A 16,136-nucleotide genomic window follows, 5' to 3' on the forward strand; every position below is an offset into this window, starting at 1 on the left:
AAAAACCAAAAAAAATAAGTTGACTTGTAACTTACGTCACACTCAGCTAGCAATGCTTCATTCCTATTATAATTCATCCATGTTAAGGAAAAACCAAGAAAAATTAAGTTGATTAGTAACGTACGTTACACGCAGCTAGCAATGCTTCACTTCTACTATAACTCATCAAAATTTAGGAAAAACCAAGAAAACTAAGTTGACTCATAACGTACGTCACACACAGCTAGCAATGCTTCACTCCTACTATACCTCATCCGCGTTAAGGGAAGAGCGCTAAAACTAAGTTGACTAGTAACGTACGTCAAACACAGGTAACAAGTCTTCACTCTACTATACATCATCCGCGTTAAGGAAAAACCAAGAAAACTAAGTTGACTCATAATGTATGTCACGCGCAGCTAGCAATGCTCCACTCCTACTATACCTCATCCGCGTTAAGGGAAGAAGAAGAAAACTAAGTTGACTATTAACGTACGTCACACGCAGCTAACAACACCTCACTCCTACTATAACTCATCCGTGTTAAGGAAAAATCAAGAAAACTATGTTGACTAGTAATGTACGTCACACGCTGCTAGCAATGCTCCACTCCTACTATACCTCATCCGCGTTAAGGGAAGAACAAGAAAACTAAGTTGACTATTAACGTACGTCACACGCAGCTAACAACACTTCACTCCTACTATAACTCATCCGTGTTAAGGAAAAACCAAGAAAACTATGTTGACTAGTAACGTACGTCACACGCTGCTAGCAACGCTTCACTCCTACTATAACTCATCTGCGATAAGGGAAGAGGGAGAAAACTAAGTTGACTAGTAACGTACGTCACATGCAGCTAACAACACTTCACTCCTACTATAACTCATCCGAGTTAAGGGAAGAGGGAGAAAACTAAGTTGACTAGTAACGTACGTCACATGCAGCTAACAACACTTCACTCCTACTATAACTCATCCGAGTTAAGGGAAGAGGGAGAAAACTAAGTTGACTAGTAACGTACGTCACACGCAGCTAACAACACTTCACTCCTACTATAACTCATCTGCGATAAGGGAAGAGGGAGAAAACTAAGTTGACTAGTAACGTACGTCACATGCAGCTAACAACACTTCACTCCTACTATAACTCATCCGAGTTAAGGGAAGAGGGAGAAAACTAAGTTGACTAGTAACGTACGTCACATGCAGCTAACAACACTTCACTCCTACTATAACTCATCCGAGTTAAAGGAAGAGGGAGAAAACTAAGTTGACTAGTAACGTACGTCACACGCAGCTAACAACACTTCACTCCTACTATAACTCATCCGAGTTAAAGGAAGAGGGAGAAAACTAAGTTGACTAATAACGTACGTCACATGCAGCTAACAACACTTCATTCCTACTATAACTCATCCGAGTTAAGGGAAGAGGGAGAAAACTAAGTTGACTAGTAACGTACGTCACACGCAGCTAGCAACACTTCACTCCTACTATACCTCATCCGAGTTAAGGGAAGAGTGAGAAAACTAAGTTGACTAGTAACGTACGTCACATGCAGCTAACAACACTTCACTCCTACTATAACTCATCCGAGTTAAGGGAAGAGGGAGAAAACTAAGTTGACTAGTAACGTACTTCACATGCAGCTAACAACACTTCACTCCTACTATAACTCATCCGAGTTAAGGGAAGAGGGAGAAAACTAAGTTGACTTGTAACGTACGTCACACGCAGCTAACAACACTTCACTCCTACTATAACTCATCCGAGTTAAGGGAAGAGGGAGAAAACTAAGTTGACTAGTAACGTACGTCACACGAAACTAACAACACTTCACTCCTTCTATAACTCATCCGAGTTAAGGGAAGAGGGAGAAAACTAAGTTGACTAGTAACGTACGTCACATGCAGCTAACAACACTTCACTCCTACTATAACTCATCCGAGTTAAGGGAAGAGGGAGAAAACTAAGTTGACTAGTAACGTACGTCACACGCAGCTAGCAACACTTCACTCCTACTATACCTCATCCGAGTTAAGGGAAGAGGGAGAAAACTAAGTTGACTAGTAACGTACGTCACACGCAGCTAACAACACTTCACTCCTACTATACCTCATCCGCGTTAAGGGAAGAGGGAGAAAACTAAGTTGAGTCGTAACGTACGTCACACGCAGGTAGCAACACTTCACTCCTACTATACCTCATCCGAGTTAAGGGAAGAGGGAGAAAACTAAGTTGAGTCGTAACGTACGTCACACGCAGGTAGCAACACTTCACTCCTACTATAAAAACCAAGACAACTAAGTTGACTTGTAACGTACGTCACACGCAGCTAACAACACTTCACTCCTACTATAACTCATCCGCGTTAAGGGAAGAGGGAGAAAACTAAGTTGAGTCATAACGTACGTCACACGCAGGTAGCAGTACTTCACTCCTACTATACCTCATCCGAGTTAAGGGAAGAGGGAGAAAACTAAGTTGACTAGTAACGTACGTCACACGCAGCTTACATAACTTCACCCCTACTATAACTGATCCACGTTAAGGAAAAACCAAGACAACTAATTTAACTAGTAATGTACGTCACACGCTGCTAGCAATGCTTCACTCCTACTATACCTCATCCGCGTAAAGGGAAAAACAAGAAAACTAAGTTGACTCGTAACGTACGTCACACGCAGCTAACAACACTTCACTCCTACTATACCTCATCCGTGTTTAGGAAAAGCCGAGAAAACTAATTTTACTCGTAACGTACGTCAGACACAGCTAACAACGCTTCACTCCTTATGCTCCTGAGAGGCAGAAACTGGAAAAACTAATTAGACCTGGCTCTTGGAGGGGAATATGAACATTGCAACACTTTGCTAGTTCGCCATCAACTTAACTGGACAACCAATGATATTTAAATGTTATCAATAATATATAAATTGTAAAATAAAAACATGACATAGTACATTCTTTCAAATAGTTTATTACAACATAGAAGAACAGTTCACTCAAATAAAATAAACACATTCATTGTTATATTTGATCATACATCACAGAAAATCGCACATGCTATTATAGTGTGATTATTTAGTTTTGCTTGCATCACATTATTTGATTTGGGCCTAAACAATCATTTCGTGTGGACTAAATTTTGTTTATTTCTAAGTTTAAACTTGACGGTAATATAAATTATGATATTCTTTTTTCCTAATGTTCTCATTTTCTTGATCGGAAAAACAGCACAGACATACATAAAAATATGTAATTAGATAAAGCATACAGAAAATAATTAAACTTCTTCTCATACATCAAATAAAAGCATATACACAAACATAGATATACAGTGAATATAATTCATTTTATCAGAACAGTATGTCCTTTTGTACCATCAAATCTGTGACAAAAATTCAATAATTACTTATATATCAACTGGCTTGAAACGTCTTTTTTTTCTCAAATTCCCGTTTTAAAACATCTGAAAGCCTGTGTCGATACTGTTTATATAATTTGTAACCTTACTAATATACCTCCGCAGTATTTCAACACTGCTATATTGTAAGAGCGATGATTCCACATTAGAAAATATCAATTACATTAAATAAATGTATTGTTTTTTACAAAAGTAATACAAGACACTCATATTTCTGAATTAATACAATAAATTTTGAAATGACATTGCGGCCAGTTACCGCTCTCATAAAATTGCAGTGACACTGATGCACGTGGCAATATATTTTGAAACATGCAAGTTTTATTGCATAACGCAATAATTTTGCCAATTCTTTTCTTACAACTGGATTGTAAAATGCGATATTTCAACCTTTATAGACATACATGCTGCCAACGAATAACACTCTTTCATAATATTTCATACTTTTCAAAAAAACTGCATTTTAACCTTTAAAAACTGTTCCTCAATATGGAATCCTACGTCAGTTGCATGTTGCACTAAAAACACTTTTTCATCCCATGTTATCGTGCCAGCTGCATTCTCTGACACAGTTGTCTTACTTAAATTCGATATACAAAAATATACAACATAGAATACACAAACTTTTACCAAACATTGAAATATTAAATCAGAAAAAAAACAGTGAGTTAGTGTATAAAAGTACATGAGCGAAACGGAATGGTCTGTAACAAGGAAGATCTGCTGACCGTCTGAGCTCAAAATTATAATAGTCTAATTAAAAATGAGAAGTGGTAGAAACAAAGTTCAGATTAGCTTCATATTCATATCATCATCAAGTACAAATAAAATCTTTGCCAAGGTCTTCTGTAAGTTTAAAAGCAACATGTTTAGTTGAGTGTGTTCATGAGAGGTAATGACATGGGCAACACACCTCACATCCCCTAGCACTTGCTTAAGTGGATTTCAATCACAGTACGAATGAATGTATTCCATTATAGACAACAACAACAACAACACTAAGTCTAAGCACGAGGAGACGTTTTACAGCCGCCACTCAGCTGTTGTGTTAGTTGATAAAATATGTGAAAAAACTAACACTCATTCAAAATTAATGTACGAAAAATCATGCTTACTTAAGGATCTCTGGTAATACACAGTGACACTAAGGTAATAGTCAACTACCTTTGTGTTATATGATTCATAGTTTGTTCAAGTAGTATGCTATTAAAGACTGCTTAAGAATGTTATACTTAAATAAACATGAACCTTTTGTAAGATAAATATTATCAGTTTAGTGTCCATTCAACTGACAAATGACGCAGAGCTTACAAAAATTAAAATATTTCTGGGGTTTTTTCTTATCACAGAAGAGCATTATACACATGACTTAAACGAGGCATTAACATATTTCTACATGAAGTGATGCAAAAGAGTGCATTTCTGTTTAGTCTGTAGGCCTGCATCATTTAGTCGGCTACATTATGCTACATAAAAATAAGGCTTCAGCTTCATGCTACTGATGCAGAGGTGCGCATTACTATTTACTCTGTGCTATATGAAAATTGCATAAGTACGGTTAAACTTCGTACATCACTACATTACATTTGTAAACTCTTTTGTCATATTTTGCTGTGTACTATTGTGTTAATACATATACTTTACCGCTAATTTCATTACGAATATTGGTTTACTTGGTCGTGGGCCTCTGTACGAGAGGTTAAGGTCGCTGAGTTCAAAACACTTGCCTCTGACAGATGTGCGTTGGAGCCTCACTCGGGGTGTTGAGTTCCTTAATAGAGGTACGCAGACGTAGCTTTGTAGCGCACTTTGAAATGTGGATAAAAACGTTAAGATGCATAACAGTGATTTACACAATGGCGTGAAAAATAATACCACTTAAGTTTTTGCAGTGTTTACAGCAACTTTTAAATGGCAAAACTTACCGAGATATATTATGTAATGGTCTACGTCAGCAGCTCGTTGCTGTTGTTGCTAGTCACTTTCAAATTTTATATTACAACACCTTTGTACTTAAAGTAACAATAATTTATGGCTAATTTAGACAAAATGTTCTAGTGTTTTGAATGTCCGAAAGATATTTTCCAATTACTGGAAAAAGTATACAATCCTTATCAGGCTTTGTTTCAGTCGAAGTGTGTTTCATTTTTCATAGCGTCTTATTAACATTCGAGATGCCTTCAATGGTTTCGAGTCAGCAAACCCGTCCACATAATGACCTATTGCTACGTCGTAGATTGTGGGGTCGCAGGAGTATTCACAATATTCACCGTTAAGGTTCATACTCCCACATCCGCGATACCACCATCCGCCTTTTTCTAGCCGGGCACAGTTGTCCAACTCATATGGATCTATATCTCTGTCGATGGTTGAAAATGGATAACCCTTCAAACTGGCAAACCGCAAGCCGATTGTCAAAACTGGAACATTATATTAAAATTTTGAGTTAATAAGAATAAAACAAACATCTATATGGTAAACAAGTTGTATAACGAAAGGTCGTTTATTTACGAAGGAAATACACATTATTCACAGTTATCCCGTCAACTCGCTGGACAATCAATCTCTCTGTCGTAATCTATTAGTAGGCACAGGAGTTTGATAAAGAACATTACATGTGTCGTCATATAGAATAACAAACCTAAAAAAGGTAACTTTTAATATGTTGGCTTACAAGTTCAAACAACAACCAACTGGTTTCATTCTCTTGCCTTGTCTAACACAACTCTATATAGTAATTCTATTCAAATTTTATTCTACCTGGATATGATTCTGCTGTGTCGGAATTGATTGAAAGTACATAATCGGAGCCATTTAACAGCTTGAAGTCTTCATAGTTTTCGAAGTAATCTTCATCCTGTTTACTCGTCACTTCCAGTCGAATCTCATTTGTACCTTTGTCAGCGAGTTCTTGAATATATTTTAGTCCTAAAATGATCATCTTGAAAAGATTCATACTGTTTTATTGTGAGTATATTTTCGTAGCATTCACAATTAACTTAAATTCAGATAAACTTTTTAAGCGAACATCTAAACATCGTCATTCTAGTACCACAACATTTACAAGAAAACGTTTTAATTTTCTATGTTACTATATAACACGTTAATTAATACGAAACTCGTATGATATAATAAATTACAGAACCACTTAAGTAACATCGAACTCTTTTGTTTCACATATTACTTTATATATTTTCATTTCGTAAAAGATAATATGTACATTTTATTTAGATAATGCTTCCTTTGTATTCAAAGGTTTTAACATGCTTTAATTTGACCTCAGTAGGGTTCATGATTACTATGCAATCATATCATGTTGTCATGATAAGAGTCAGAAATATATACTGCAAATATACAGTATATAAGAAAATGCAGTAATACATTGCATGCTAATAGGCCGTATATCACGATAAATATAAATGTAGCAGTAAAATATAAAGAAATAAAGCAATTTAAAAGAACGGCATGGATACAAACAAGTTGACATACATACTGGTAAGTGCATTTCTAAGGCTTTAATGATATTCCCATATTTTGTTGTGTTAGTTACAGAAGTTAGTAAGTTTCTTCTTTACTTATATGTACTTAGGACCTTCAGGCTGTAACCCCTCGATTTGCAAGATGATAAAACTTTATACAGATTCCGGAACACACGCAAAATATAAACATTATGTCTCACCAAAGCTTATAATTAAAATGCACTTCTAGGATTTTCAGTATGACACAATGCTTCTTCACATTTTGAGGAAATTAGATTGGAAAATTAATTTTGACTTACCTAGCCAATATTCACCATTAACCGCACCAAAGCCGTTCTCGTATTCGGATAAGTTTCTATTGAAGTCGGTTGAACCGTCAAACCGGTTATGAATCGTCTACAAATGAAAGAACAAACAAATTCAATGGTACGTTTCAGCAAGTATTTACATCTGCAAATGTGGGAAATATATTTGACGCTTTTCGACAAAGAAGGAGATCAAATTATTACACAAAGTTATATTTACACTTGTTACCGACTTGAGTCATAATAAATATTTTACTTTGTGACATTGTGATTTATAAAAAAAGAAGAAGAAAACGATTGTCACCGAATATCAAGGTTTTATGAAAATATATTTGAAGTAGGTCTTTGTCTCATACATCCTATAGATATGCAAGACCAACATGTTGCTAGATGTATAATCTCAAGTAATTGAAATGCATCTTTCAATAGTGGACATTCTTCCATGCGTTAATAATTTAACTGTACTATGAACGAATTGTACTATTCGAAAAAGTGTTAACAATATTTTAAACGCTTGTTCAAATTGTTTGATTACTCGCTTTTACCAGATGTAGTTTCATATTAATTGCTTTCAGCTTGCATTACATCTTAATAATTTCCGGTTTAAAAAATACAAGTTTTATTTTTATTTAAGTAAGATACCTTTTACATAAAACTTCAAGAAGAAAATAAGAGTGTCATATTTCATGCGTATGAATATCTACTTAAAGGAGACTTGTAAAGTTGAGCATATAACATCGAAATGAGCCGTGCCATGAAAAAACCAACATAGTGGGTTTGCGACCAGCATGGATCCAGACCAGCCTGCGCATCCGCGCAGTCTGATCAGGATCTATGTTGTTCGCTATTAGTTTCTCTAATTCCATTAGGCTTTGAAAGCGAACAGCATGGATCCTGACCAGACTGCGTGGATGCGCAGGCTGGTCTGGATCCATGCTGGTCGCAAACCCACTATGTTGGTTTTCCCATGGCAAGGCTCAAATAATACATAATTCGAAGCATACTACACTGCATAATCTGCTGCTAAGATGAGTACCCCATAAATAGAAATTCATTATCTTGTAAATTAATAAGAAATTTAATGTTCTTATTGTCTTTCATGGTATTATACTAATTGCGTATAGATATAGATCTATGATTTAGACTGTTTTAAACTGTATGCAGTCTTTTGCCCAAATAAAACAGATATATAGAGATGGTTTATTAAATGTTATAACATATTGTATTTTCTGATTAAAGACACAAACTGTAATATACATGACAATTTTGAAATACCTAACTTTCATACTGTCACTTTTTCAATATCATTTTGACATAGTCACCGTCGTATAAATAAACTATTTTTTATTTTTTCAGCGTCGTACTCATCGAGATGTGTAATTCATTACGACATATAACAAGTGTACCAAAATAACGAAACGCGACTGTTAAAATTTATTATCTTGTCGATTTGTATTTGGAATGCCAATTATCTAGCCCATTTAATTAGGAATGTCAATTATCTAGCCCATTTGTATTAATGTGTCAATTATATAGCCCATTTGCATTAGGAATTCCAATAAACTCACCGTCCAGCCACCACCATCTGTGTCCATATCACAGAATACTGATATTATTTTCTTTGACTTCCATAATCTTATTTTATATATGCCACTTGGTGCAGAGCGCCTGTCCTTCAAAATAGCTTTGCAGTCTGTTTCTTCAGCTAACATTAAAATAAAATATAGCCAAGGGATTAAGCAAACAATTTATTTTCATTTATTAATAAATTCTAATTTCATTTTAACTTTATTTCATTGTTCTAAAACATAAACTCAAACTACAAGAAGATTTAGCAATATTAAGTGATAACCAGAGCTGAATACATGGTGTGATTTTTTTTCCAGATAACACATTCTTACAGAAAATTGTAATTAACAGAAAAGATCAAATAGGAAATGTTCTTATTTATTGTTGTTCTCACAGCAAAAGTGTACTGTAAAATCATTTAATTTCGTGGGCATGAAATTTCGTGGTTTTGGGCAGAATGGCAATTTCGTGGGGATATGAATTCGTGGATTAAAACTTTTGAACATAAAATGAATGGGAATGTCACTTGTTCGTTGGGATTAAATTTCGTGGATTGACTCAACCACGAAATACACGAAAATTAATCCCCCACGAATATTAATGATTTCACAGTATTTTATACTAAGACAGCTGGAACCTTTTTGTGTCCTTTATAGATTTGTGAAATTGTTTTAAAACGTACTAGTTTTGCGCGTCTATTAAGATTTCGTAACTTAACAGTATCTTTCGTGTACTCAAAGGTTGAAATAGAAGTGTATACAAAAGTGGTGTCGAGTTTCTATTGCCAGTTTAGAGCATCTTAAACTGCGAACCCACAACTGTAAATAGGATTATTTACAGTGCATATTGGCATTTCAATTTCTGCAGCTGTTTTAATAATGTCGAGAAACACCCCCATTTTAAAGTAAATTGATGCAAAGCTTTTTAATACAATATGGAAACAGATTTTGTCTTGACGAAACGTATCACAAATATGCTTGTGGTATTGTAGAAATGTAATCCTTGTAAAATCAATGTACTAATTTAATAATAATTTATGCCGGCTTGAAAATGACAAAGTCAGTACTTCAGTTTTGAACATACTGATTTTTGCCACCCATTGTTTTGACCATAATGGAATTGTATTTGATTTCTGAAATCCAATCGTCAGGTTTTGTCTACATTTATATTACAAACATTCCAAATTATATAGAAATGTTCCTTTTTTATTGTAATTACATACTCTCCTTTATTGTCAATGGTAACTCGAATGAATAAATACTGAAATGACTGGTAAAACAAGCTTCTGTTAGAATTAGATATCCATTTTTGATAAATTATTAGTTGTTTACTAAAACCAAACAGGCGGATCAATGTTGACCAATAAATAGAAATACAATCTGTAACACAAGAAAACATTTGACAAATTTTGATTCGCTAAATAAGCTTTTGTTTTTGTTTTTGATATTTTCATGTTACTGTGCGTCAGCAAAATATTTTGAGATGTGCCCACTTCCTAAACGATGGGTCTCACACAAATGAATCCCATTACCGTATAAGTACTTTTTCTGCGGGAACTTTATTTCTGCGGAAGACAATAAGACCGCAGATTTAAAATCCGCAGAAAATTTTGTCCTGACATGTATTAGATTAGTTTAAATGAATAAAAGTTCCTTAAACATATAAGTAGCAAAAATGGGAAACATATTGAAAGTTTCTTCGGTGCAGGTATTAATAAACACTAAGCTAATACTTACTGTAAACTGGTTTAGATCGAATGTATTGTGAACCATTGCATGTTTCCAGATTTGCTGTCTGGATGTCAGGATTAATACGACACCCGATGCACTTGTTAGAATCCGGTTGGTAGAACACGCTACGACATTTTTTAGTGAGGTGACATTGCTTTACACATTGTACAGGATCAGATACGTTGTCAGTTTCAAAGACAGTTTTGTGAGGAATACACCGATATCCAGCTAAATTGAAATCATAGTGGTATTTCGTGAAGCTTATACCAGCAGAGGATATAAAGGTCCAGATTTCCACAAAAGTCAAGACACATCCAAACAAGAGAAACCTCATTTTTAATCCATGTCAGCTTTCAAAGTAAAAGTTCCTAAACGTTTTTAAACTGACAGTATAATAACTAGAAACCACTTTTAAAGAAATTTTCGTTTCTCCCGTTATCTCCAATGACACGCGCTCATATGATGTTTAACGTAATGAAGTCACATGACTTCAAGCTTTTGAATAAATAATATCTTTCGCATTGCACAACAATGCAAGGGTTATTCAATAGAATTAGCATATATCACATTATTTTATAAGTTAGAAAGACACTTAAATGGATTTATTCTTGCATGTAATATTCTGAAGCATCAACACACTAATACAATTAAATACAAATATAAATTCTGTCAAAAATACAGCTTGTATTTCATAAGTAAATATGAACAGGCAGAAAAACAATTCGTTTTGTACCTTTTGTATTGTATGTTGCCGGACTATTTTCATTTAATATACATGACCTGACACAATTCTATAATTAGTGCACACAAAAACTTCACAAATTTCTATCTTAACATAGACAAACATTTAAGAATTCGTTCGATAACAAAACAACAAACAAAAAAGGTGAAGGTATATAATACAAGGGTAATTACAACAGTAGCTAGATCTGGGATTTTGTATTCGGCTCTCGTGGATTTTACAAGGACGGTTCACACTAGGTGTTTGCGCACCTCGTGAAATCGAATCTAGCAAAACCCACCCGAGCCAAATACAGCAGCCCAGATTGAGCTATTATTATAATAGCCCTACTGTATTTAGAAGGTTGGAACATCGCAACGAAGCAAAATAATAGTCTTGCTTTGTCTCAGTCTTCCAATGAGAGGTAATGAAAAGTGCAGGATCCAGGCTTAAACGGAATTCTATTACATAAATTTTCAATGAATTCTATGGTTCCAAAGGACCAGAAAATATAACATAATGAATATCTATGTTATATTATTAACATTTATGAATCTGTAGAACTAGTATCACCAAACTTTTATCAATATCAAAGAGTCGATAACATGATAATCAAATGTATTTTGGACAAAAATCATTGACATGATCTTGAAAACAACAAGATGAAAATGGGAAAATATGAAAAAATTGTTGATTGTTGTCATAGATATCGATTTAATTTAAAACAAGCAGTAATAATGTTGATAAAGGTACGACTCGGACAGAACTTGCAATTATCAACACCAGAACCTTTTAACATGACCAAGATCGTAAATCAACATATAAATGTTCTCTGCACTCTCAATGTGTATTCAGTTCTTTTTAAAATAAAAGTATTACTAAACAGTGCTACGTCTGCCATGGCAAATGCACCAAGTGGATCTAAACTTGAGCACATTAGTACAGAACCTGTATACAACACATGGCGATATGAGTTACATTTTACAGATTTTAAAGGCACACACAGTTTGGGCATTAAAATTTGTACTAGTAAACAAAGATTAAAATCTAATATGTACATTTTCTCAAACACATAAGGTTTAAAAAAAATGGTGCAAAGCAGAGTATATCCTTTCATGTAAAGCCCGATGGTCAAAAAGCAAAAGGGATAGACAGATCTAATACCTTCCTCTCAATTCAGTGCCCGTTCTTAACGAAATTCGTGATCTTATTCATAGGTTTTTCAGTGCACCACATATGCCGTGAATTATACGCCTGCAACAGCATTTTGGATAAGCCCTTCTTTGACAACAATATCTTGGTTTATGTATTTTACAGGCATATCGCGACTCTCATTTCTACACTACGTCTAAACCTGTTTATGTAGCTGTCAACTGATTCAACTCATACTACTATGCCTACTATGAGATATTATTCAATGGTACTTTGTATAGTATATTATATACGACGGTCATTATTCAAAAACTGACAATTGAGCTGGAATATGGTACACAGTCTGTGTACGGACTTCAAGTTTAGTTTATCCATTCAAAGCATTCGGACTTGACTTCAAGAAATCCAAGAGGTGAACGCTGCAGTGTAGCTTCCTCTTGGTATGGTCTTAAGTAACTGTAAAATACCTCTCAAAAGTGCTTCATTCGAAAAGTATTTGCACCCAGTCAGCATCTTTTGGAATGAGGAAAAGTCATGACTTAGATCTGGTGAGTAAGCGGGATGATTGATTTGTACCACTTTTTCATCTCAGTCACAGAAACCTTTGAACGATGTCAGTTTTGTTAGCCTCAGTGTTGTCATGGATAAACTGGAGACCGCAAAGACCAGTCCGTGGACGCATTACTTTACCAAGTTTCAACATCTCGTTGTTTGAGTTTTCCTTCTATTTCTACGTGATTACACAAATATTCTGGACGTGTAAAAATAGTCTCAAATTTACTTTTATAATCTTGGCATTTTGTGAGTGTGTGAAGCAACTGAGGACTACTGTTTTAAACAACAAAAACAAGCAGCCACGGATTTTATAATGATTATGAACTTTATATTCACATTCGAAATATTGGAATCAAGGGTTTAGGGTTAGGAGTAGGGTTGTGAACATCACTGACTCCACATGAAAAGTTAAAAGTTTGATCAAATTTAGCAGGAGTATTTGTCAGTATCACATCAAGTAGACTAGGCACAGACAAGTTTGGAAAACATGTGGTTCTTTACTTAAAATTTTGAAGTGAAAATTGTCACATATCTGACACAAAACTTTGCACTTACGAGGGATGATCAATATATAACGGGAAAATGTTTATAAATTTGTTTGTACTTATCATTTTCAAGAGATATATTATACTGGGGTAAATAGATATATTAGAAAAAAATCACACGAAAATATATTGAAAAATTAACAATTGACAACAATTTTGCCAACCTATGAAACCCATAGGCGGGGCAACGTCATTTACGCGCTAATTGACGTACAACTGAGTTCAACGTTTTTAAATTAACTTTACTGTAGTAAATGTCACACATTTTTTAAAACTTTTCGAAATACTTTCCTTTTACATTAATACATTTGCCAACGGGGTTCCACTTTTTTCAATTTTACCTAGGGTAGAAGTGAATTACGATAATCATCTTTGGGAATTGCGTTCAGCACATTCAACACTTTCTTACGAAGTTCTGAAAATGAACAATTCATCTTTACACCCCGCAATTCACGTTTCAGTGTCGGAAACAGGTAAAAGTCATTTGGCGACAAATCCGGTGAATAAGGAGGATAATCTTGCAGATTAATTACTAGATATTCATTGTGACTTGTGGTCGCTTTCGAGGTGTGGGATGGCGCATTGCCATGATGCAGAATGAAATGGTCCAACTTTTCCGGGCGTTTCCGGATGCAACGTGTTGCAGTTTTCTCTTATTAAACCTTTTCTTTAAGATTGTATGGACAATTTCATATGACAAATTCAGTTTATTACACAGTTCTCTGACAGTTAACCGCCTATCGCTGTTTATGAGATCTTTCACCCTTGTAACGTTCTTACCGTGCGTCGACGTCACTTTCCGGCCACTCTGTGTTAAATCAAACGCATGTTCCCAACCGTTGTTTAATCAGTCATACCATACATAAATTCTTGTTTTCGACATTGAACGAACACTAAAGGTATCCTGTATTTCTTGCACAACTTCATTTTTACTTTTTCTCTTCAAAACTAAAAAAAATTAGAGCAAACTTTTGATCTTCCGCCGTTTTACTACCACGGAACAGTAACACGTGCAGGACGTAACATATGACGTCACAACTCGTGCATGACGTCATCATCCTATGCGTTTGTCTAGAGTGACCATAACTGCTAATTTTCACCAATGTACCATTTCTTGAATGAAAACTGTAACGGTTTGAACTTACGTGAAAATGGTGAAAAGTATTCAAAATGCCCCGCCTATGCATATTGAGCGTTACCTTAGCTACTGTTGATTTTAGCATTATATTAGTATAAACCTGAAAATTTAGCGATACATTGCTTATATATGTACCTACTTCTGGCTGAAATGTGAAAAAGATCGATATGATAATAAAAAAAGTTATGAGCATTTTCCCGTTATATATTGATCATCCCTCGTATATCTGTTCAAATAGTCATAATTTGTATCTCCAAGAATTATTTTGTGGACATATTTCACTGAAATTTTGTCAATTGTGTTATATATATCTTCAAAAGATAAATATATAAATTCCACAGATAAACCATTTCATATTGTCAAATTTCATATCAACACCAATTGATTCACTCACCTGAAATTCTAGACTGGATTTTCTGTCACCAGCAAGGTCACTTCTGAGATATGCAGCTAGGTCACTACCTCTGGATGTCCTGTCAGCCCTCCAGAAGTGCTAATTGTCTACTGAGAACTCTGCATCAACATAAGTGTCATCCAGTTTAGTCTCTCCTAGAAAAAGCAAGTCAACAGTCGTCAATAAAATGGAATTTGTGTCTTAAATGTTAATATTTAGGTAAGCACAAATAAATTTCTTAGGGTTGGATCATTTTGCTTTTGTAACCTGGTCAAAATTTCAGTGTCATTTGACTCACAGTGGCTAAAATCAAAAGTTTCAGATGTGTCACTAGATGTATTCAGTGGGATATCTGCTGATGCCGGAAGCTGACTAGCAGGAGATGGAGCATGTGGGGATATACATGCAGGGCATGTGAACAAAGAAAGCTGTGACAGCTTATATTGTTTATACATGTTGTCTGTCAAATCTGAGCACTTTTTGTGACAACACATCTCACAGTCAGTACACTGAAGAACCCTGTGGTTAATGTTTACAATTTTGGCACAAACACCACAGCTGGTATTGGCGGGCCCTGGGTTTAGAGCTATTGAGATGGGGTCAAAATATGCAACCATTTAAGGTATAACAGTTGCCGCTGACCGCATAGAGCATGTGGTTCTTGCGTGCAGTAATTTAAAGGAGTTTAAATTTGTCGGGAAATTTCAAACTGACCGTTATTGACAAATGACCGTTCATGAAATGGACGGTTGCCTAGTACCCAGATAAGCCTGTTTGGCTACTTCATGATTTATTTCTTGAATAAACAGAAAAAAGAACAAACTTTGCAAAGCAATTTACTTTGTTTTGGATGGAAAACTATTGCTTCAAATTAATATAAGATATTGAATTGTAATGTTGCCCATATGGCAAATGTGTTCTATTTAAACCCTTTGACTATTTCATGATTACTACATGATTTAGAAAAGAGAAAAAAGCTTGCTCATTAAAATTCATTTTGCTGGAGTTTAACCAAGCTGTGTCTTTTGTATTGAACCTTTGACAAATACACTTGTGTGTAAGCGCATTCGGCTTTTTCATGATTTATACATTTCAATAAATAACTAAATATATCAATTGTTTTGGATGTTAATAAATCTT

General features: G+C 34.9%; 1 protein-coding gene across 3 annotated transcripts; it reads right to left on the reverse strand.

Annotated features, from left to right (window-relative positions):
• Positions 1 to 2,945: 2,945 nt before the first annotated feature.
• On the reverse strand, positions 2,946 to 15,149 carry LOC128549157 (fibrinogen-like protein A). Of its 3 annotated transcripts, XM_053525575.1 has the most exons (6): positions 14,997 to 15,149; positions 10,498 to 10,719; positions 8,761 to 8,897; positions 7,187 to 7,283; positions 6,169 to 6,336; positions 2,946 to 5,828 (listed from the first exon to the last, which is right to left on the reverse strand). In XM_053525575.1, exons 3-6 carry the CDS (start codon positions 8,785 to 8,787, stop codon positions 5,551 to 5,553), a joined length of 570 nt encoding a protein of 189 aa, XP_053381550.1. In that variant the 5' UTR covers positions 8,788 to 8,897; positions 10,498 to 10,719; positions 14,997 to 15,149; the 3' UTR covers positions 2,946 to 5,550. The 3 variants fall into 3 exon arrangements, with proteins under 3 accessions (XP_053381550.1, XP_053381551.1, XP_053381549.1); XM_053525576.1 differs by lacking the exon at positions 10,498 to 10,719; XM_053525574.1 differs by lacking the exon at positions 14,997 to 15,149 and having other exon boundaries at positions 10,498 to 14,905.
• Positions 15,150 to 16,136: the final 987 nt, after the last annotated feature.

The sequence above is a fragment of the Mercenaria mercenaria genome, chromosome 15 (genome assembly GCF_021730395.1).
Source record: "Mercenaria mercenaria strain notata chromosome 15, MADL_Memer_1, whole genome shotgun sequence".
Lineage (NCBI taxonomy): Eukaryota > Metazoa > Mollusca > Bivalvia > Venerida > Veneridae > Mercenaria > Mercenaria mercenaria.